This window comes from Nannobrachium achirus (genome assembly GCF_963921795.1).
Source record: "Nannobrachium achirus genome assembly, chromosome: 7".
Classification (NCBI taxonomy): Eukaryota; Metazoa; Chordata; class Actinopteri; order Myctophiformes; family Myctophidae; genus Nannobrachium; species Nannobrachium achirus.
This window is the reverse complement of record NC_137816.1, coordinates 10,418,158-10,425,255: the sequence shown is the minus strand read 5'-3', so window position 1 is coordinate 10,425,255 and position 7,098 is coordinate 10,418,158. Positions and strand designations below refer to the sequence as shown.

Below are 7,098 nucleotides of genomic sequence, written 5' to 3'. Positions count from 1 at the left end.
GGTAATAATAATAATCATAATACTAATAATACGTGTAATAATAAATGGAGGTGAAACATGATAGAGTGAATGTAGTTTTTTTTTTCTAGGTTTGTGTCCATGATTACGCATTGTCCATGATATTTTCCAGGTTAATTCAGTTGTGGCCTCCCTTTTGTTACGCTTCAGTTCAAATATGGTTACAGTACGTGCACCTTCTCTATAAAGTACTATTTGTGTGTGTCTGTCTATCCCAGTCTACGCCCAAATATGGTCAAACCTGGCATCACAGCCCTGACATCCAGGGTTAGGCTAAAAAGCTTTACTAAGTAACACATTACTGTAACTCCCCTACTAGAATAACACAGTTTACTGAAATTGTAATTTTTTTTTTGGCGCAGGACAGCAGCAGATGGAGTATGAATTAGCTGTAAGAGAGAAAGGATGTGTAATGGGGCAATCTGTCATTGTAATTCTATATCTTGCACCTAGTGACTCCTAGGCTGGGTCATAATAACCATCTGCTGCATTACATTTCAAATGTTTTATGACGTCATTGTCCTTCATACTGTATGTTTGTCAAATTGTCCTTTTACAGTAGTGTGCTTAATTCTTCTGTGTGCGTGTGCAGCTCGGTCCATGAAGGCCAGTGGAATTGGAAGACTTTTAGTCACTATCTTGGAGGCGACTGAACTCAAGGCTTGCAAACCAAACGGTGAGCTTAGGAAAAATCTTCAAGCTGCTGATGTATTCTCTGACTGCAGCCCGCCAAGATCAGTAAAGTCTTAATTGAGTTCATGTTGTCACATTATGAACTTATTATATGTTACCTAATATACTGTAACTTATGCACCCTGAAGTGGTTTATTTCACAATATTGGCTGGCTCGCTGTTATCCTGCTTATCACATATCACTATCTCACATAACATTAAGTGCAATTCAGAACTTCTAACAAGGATCATATAATATAGAATATCATCATGTAACAGTTTGCTACATTCTGGGACTAATTTTAATTAATAAATCATTATTTTAACCAATCTGTATGGCAGAGTATGTATAATACAATAGAATTGCACATGTGCAATGGTTTGAACAGAGTGGTCTCATTACTCTTCGATTGACAAATTGTGACCCGGGTGTCGAGACCGTGGTTCTCAAAGTGGGCTCCTTTGGGGTGGGGGTTTCGGGGGCGTCCCCAGCAAAAGTAGTTAATATAGCATCACAATCATTGTAACCACTTTATCCATTTTTAAAAAAAAAAACTCTTCTGGGGGGTGGCAGGCACAAAATATGTTCTGATTTGGGTCAAATACATATCAATGTGGGGGTCCTTGACATGAAAATGTTTGAGAACCATTGGAGTAGTGGTTCTCAGTAAAGTTATTTGACGCCGACAGTGCACCAGATTGGACACTAGATAATAGTCTTTAGTGTATGGTACAGTAGTTTGGACATCATTGCAGTTACCTCTCTCCGTCAGCAGAGGGAGACAACGGATGTAAAACCTACAGGTTGTAGCTATATTTAGGCCTAGAATTATTGAATGCTTTAACCAGTGAAAAATAGCAGATATACAAGCTCACAGCGCGGCACCGAGTGCCGCGCTGCGAGCTTGTAGATCTGCTATTTTTGAAGAAGTCGTGAAAATGTGTGCAAATCTTTGAATATATGTATTTTCAAAGCGAAGATTTGTAACTCAAATTTTGCTTCTGGGGGGGTCCCTGGAACTAAATATTTTGAGATGCGGGTCCGTGGCCAAATACATATCATTTTGGGGGTCCTTCACATGAAAAGGTTTGAGCACCACTGACATAGTAGTCTCTCAAGAACAGACTAACTGAGCTCCATTTAAGTGAAAAGGACCTTTTCTTTGACGATGGCCGGCCAGATTGCTGACATAGAAACACAGGTTTTTCCCAAAAAACCTTAGAAGGATTCAAAAGACACTTATAGAATCGGGTCAAAATTCTAATTTTCACGGCTTTTTCAAAAATAGCAGATCTACAAGCTCGCAGCGCGGCACTCGGTGCCGCGCTGTGAGCTTGTATATCTGCTATTTTTCAATAGTTAAAGCATAAAATAATAACACACTATAATGTGTACCCCGTTCTAAATGGGTTAACACAAACTGAGTTGTTTCCTCACCTTGTGCATGCCTGGTGTTGTTGTGTGTAGGTAAGAGTAACCCGTACTGTGAGGTGACGATGGGAGCTCAGATCTTCACCTCCAGGACGCTCAACGACACGCTGAATCCCAAATGGAACTTCAACTGTCAGTTCCACATCAAGGACCTGTATCAGGACGTTCTCTGCATCACCATCTTCGAGAGAGACCAGTTCTCCCCTGACGGTCAGTCACACTCTTGTTTTCTCCTCCACCACCGAGCCCCCACTGGGAGGATTCACAGTAGTAGAGCCTTCTTCGTAGAGCTTGTGTTTTTTCACCCGGCCCTCCTCCGAACACGGGCCAATTGTGTTCTTATACTGTATACCAGGGTTCCCCAATTCGTTTTCCCCAAGGGCCGAATTATGTCTAGGGTTCCAAGCCGAGGGCCACAACATTGCAGGGGGCGACGGCGGCGTTCCTGCTTCCTGCTACTCCAGCGACAGTTCAGATATCGTCGTTGTGGGGTGAAAATCTTGTATGTCCAAAACCGTTCGTTTTGAATTTATAATTTTTTTAATTATTTAAACTAGTGAAAACAGCCGATCTACAAGCACACAACGCCTCGCACCGCGAGGCGTTGTGTGCTTGTAGATCTGCTGTTTTCGCTACTTTTGTGCGGCGGCCTTGTATGATTTGCGAAAGAACGTACAAATTTGAAGATACGAGATTTCCAGCCGACAACGACGATATACGAGTGTTGTTGCTGCTCTCTTATACCACCATTATTACTGGGGTTGGTGGGGGCCAGACAGTAGACCCCCGCGGGCCGCAAATGGCCGGCGGGCCGCCTATTGGGGAACCCTGCTGTATACTGTATACTGTATGTAGACGCTCGACAAAGCCGGATGCACCGCGGTGGATTGGAACCCACAACCTCTGTGCGGTGGTGGGCAGGCACTTTACCACTGTGCTATCCGAGCACCCTATACACATAATTATTCTTGGCACATGATTTTTGTTATTATGTGGAGCACTTTTTTTTCCCCTTTTTTTTATAATTATATTTTAAATTTATTTTTTGGGACATGACATTACAACCAATTCATAAGCCATTACAGCAGAAATCCGTCGCTATATCCTCTCAGTCATCTGAGGATCTTAAAACACACTAAACAAAGACGAAAACAAAACTATGACAAACAAAAAACAAAACAAAACAAGAACGGGAAGGCATCACATGGGTCTATACATCAAATCTCGGACAGTTCTCACACATACAAACCGATACAAAATGACATTTTACAGAAGTCCGATCCTGAAGGGTGCACAGGGAGCGCCCAGGCCCAGAACTGATGTCCATTTGTCCATGTGGAGCACTCTTACTGTGTGAATCCTACGGTGTGAGTGGTCTAGAAGAGCGCCTGTTTGTCTGTGTGCGTCTTCGGTTAATCTCACACACCACTGGACCAATCAGCACCAATTGTCTTGTGCACCTTGCTACTAGTTGGCCAAGGGTGTAAATTCTTGAGTATGTTTTACTTACAGTAGAACTTAGTACTGGAAATTAGGGATCGACCTATTACTATTCCAGTTCAAAATTAATACATGAAAATAAATAATAATAAACGTAGTAAATAAAAATAGTTACTGCACCAGAGATGGGTATTCTTGCACATAAAAGAGAGGCAGCATCAGCCTCTTATGTCCGTCATTACACCAATACAGATAATCATTCAAAAATATATGAATATTGCAGCCGATAACGATAATCGGTGGAGGCCGATTATCGGTCTGTCCCTACTTGAAATTAATGGAGGTCGGAGTGGGCTGAAACTTTGACAAAATGAGGTCGGAGATTATCTGAATCCGTGGCTTGTGCTCTTTTTGAATTACATTTTTTGAATACCATAATGCAGGGGTCTTCAACGTTTTCAGGCCAAGGACCCCTTAGTTGAGAGACAGATGAAGCAGGGACCCCCACAACATGTTCATAGATTCCATATAGTAAACAATTTGTGTTTTCAGATATTTAACCACTTGAACCGTCAATACTTAATAAACTTGACCTTTCACTCTGTACTTAGTCTGCTCTTTTTCCCCTCTACACCAAAGCTCTTTGCCAAAAAAATAGCCGATCTACAAGCTCACAACGCCTCGCACTGCGAGGCGTTGTGAGCTTGTAGATCGGCTATTTTTATCTAAAGTTCTCCGAATATGGATGCTAGGGTTCAAGTGAAGTGGTCAACATAAAAAAGGGAGAAAGAAAAAAAAGTTCCTATAACACAAAGATTTGGAGGACCCCCTGTAGTAACTCTGAGGACCCCCTGTTGAAGACCCCTGCCATAATGTATGTTGACTGTTATCTAAATTAATAATAAAGTTAAATAAATATGGAATATGGATAAATTCCATAACCAAAACTAGAAGCAGTGCTCTTCCGAGCACAGGTCTCCACCAGGCCACACAAATCGGCCTGTTATAGCGCCACCATGAGGCTGATTTGAAAAATGTGGGGCAGAGGTTCTGATTTGGTATCCAGGGAGTGTGTGTGCTCAGTTTGGCAGCGATCGGGCCAACGGCGCCGGAGATTAGCTGGTAACAACCAGGCCACACAAATCGGCCTGTTATAGCGCCACCATGAGGCTGATTTGAAAGATGTGGGGCAGAGGTTCTAGATTGCCATCCAGGGAGTGTGTGTGCTCACTTTGGCAGCGTCCGGGCCAACGGCGACTGAGATTAGGTGCTCACAAACTGCGAGGACGCACGCACGGACGGACACACGGACGGACGGAGGGGAAAACATACTCTCCCTCAGCCTTCGGCTGGTGGAGACAATAAGACAGACGAGCCAAAGGACAGTCCATAAATTGCTGTATTTGAAGAGAGTCAGACAAGGAAGACAGACAGTGAGCGTACCATCCTAGTGGTAGCTTGCTAATTCTCTCTCTCTTCTCAGATGGAAGTTAACATTCAGTATGTAAAGAGTACAGTTATGACAGTAAGAATCGTGGGACTCATTCATTTGTTCCCAGATCATAAGGAAGACAGTGACACGTAGTGTTGGTAACTTTCCACTAGTGACATACAGTATAAACCAAAACAAGCCTGATTTCGTAGTCAGGGCAACCAAAGTTATTATGACCTGTAATCTATTAGCCTGAGTTTACAGTATCCGACCAAAATGTGGTCTCCTATACTCTAAGTTCAGTTCATAATATATCCTTATATGGTCATATGATCCTCGTACACAAATCATAGAATTATGTATCATAATTTATATCCATCATTGACTATTGCCTATCTCCTCCCACCCTATCAGAGTTCCTGGGTCGTACGGAGGTTCCCGTGGCGACCATAAAGAAGGAGCTGGAGAACAAGGGAGCGGCGACGCGGCGTCTCCTCCTCCACGAGGTTCCAACGGGCGAGGTCTGGGTGCGCCTCGACCTGCAGCTCTTTAACAGCAAATAACCAAAGAGACACTCTCTCTGCTCCTAATGCACACACACACACACATACATACACACACACACACACACACACACACACACACACACACACACACACACACACACACACAAATGATGGCATGTGAACCCTCCAATAGGAGGTACATCTGTTGGCTTAAAACCCATTCAGAACGGGTACACATTATTGTGTATCATTATTTTACGCTTTAACTATTGAAAAATAGCAGACATAAGCTCGCAGCGCGGCACCGAGTGCCGCGCTGCGAGCTTGTAGATCTGCTATTTTTGAAGAATCGTGAAAATTAGAATTTTGACCCGAAGTGTCTTTTGAATCCTTCGAAGTTTTTTTTTTGAAAAACCCTATGTTTCTATGTCAGCAATCTGGCCAGCCATCATCAAAGAAAAGGTCCTTTTCACTTAAATGGAGCTCAGTTAGTCTGTTCTTGAGAGACTACTATGTCGGTGGTTCTCAAACCATTTCATGTAAAGGACCCCCAAAATGATATGCATTTGGCCACGGACCCGCATCTCAAAATATTTAGTTCCAGGGACCACCCCGAAGCAAAATTTGAGTTACAAACGTTCGCTTTGAAAATACATATACCGGTAGTCAAAGATTTGCACACATTTTCACGACTTTTTCAAAAATAGCAGATCTACAAGCTTGCAGCGCTGTGAGCTTGTATATCTGCTATTTTTCAATAGTTAAGGCATTCAATAATTCTAGGCCTAAATGGGTTAAAGGGATGCTTGCTGTCCCCGAGTGCTGATCTAGGACCAGCCTTGGCATAGGAAGGATTAGAGTAGTAGCTGGGGCCCCAGATGTGTCACAGGATCATTTAATTTCTGATGGCTCCATTTGTGGTTTAAAATGAAAGAATATATGTAAATGAGCTTGGGTGGAAAAACTGTTTGTATTTTGGACGTAAGGCTGAAACCGTTAATAACCCCCCCATCTTAACTGTCCAAAGACTGTGTAAATTCTGTTTTGGGGTGTTTTTGCTAAGCAAGCAGTCAAAGGTTTAGATGTAAATGAATATGTTAGATGTGATCCAGGTCCAGTCAACGTTATTTTCCATACTGTTCTGTCGTTCAACAAACAGGATTCATTAGCAACAACCACTGTTCTTTTTCTTCCTCGTTCCATTTGAATCACATTTTGTTTTATATGCCAATCCCACTGAAGCAACATTTGTTCTCCTTTTGACACCGACTGTGTGTGCAGTTTTCTCTGGTGTTTTATTACATCCTGTCTCTGTAACCCTGAGCACCACCAAGTGGTCTTTTTTATGACAACACAAGTGGTAAAAGGTGTTTAATTTATATATTAATTTATGTTTTTTTGTTTTGTTTTCGATGGATCATTTTTTGAACGGTTGGAGACGTCCTTCTGTGTCTCCCGTGGGCTTGTCTTCATTGTTTTAACAGTATACTTGCCCAAGAAATCATTTGCTTATCCTAAGGGTAATACTATTGTCTTACTGTATATCTGAACTGAAAGTGGTCAAGGCTGCTAGTAATGTGTTGTGCCTGCTGTCTTTT

The 7,098-nt window shown here is 42.4% G+C and overlaps 1 protein-coding gene across 3 annotated transcripts in view; it reads left to right on the top strand.

Moving 5' to 3' along the window:
- itsn2b (intersectin 2b) overlaps positions 1-5,774 on the top strand; it is a 49,140-nt gene extending 43,366 nt beyond the window's left edge. For all 3 annotated transcript variants that reach the window (XM_080730737.1, XM_080730736.1, XM_080730738.1), the window contains 3 exons: positions 611-694; positions 2,159-2,332; positions 5,409-5,774. In XM_080730737.1, coding sequence (XP_080586863.1) covers positions 611-694; positions 2,159-2,332; positions 5,409-5,557 — 407 coding nt within the window. In that variant the 3' untranslated portion in view covers positions 5,558-5,774. The remainder of the gene's footprint in view (positions 1-610; positions 695-2,158; positions 2,333-5,408) is intronic.
- Positions 5,775-7,098: the final 1,324 nt, after the last annotated feature.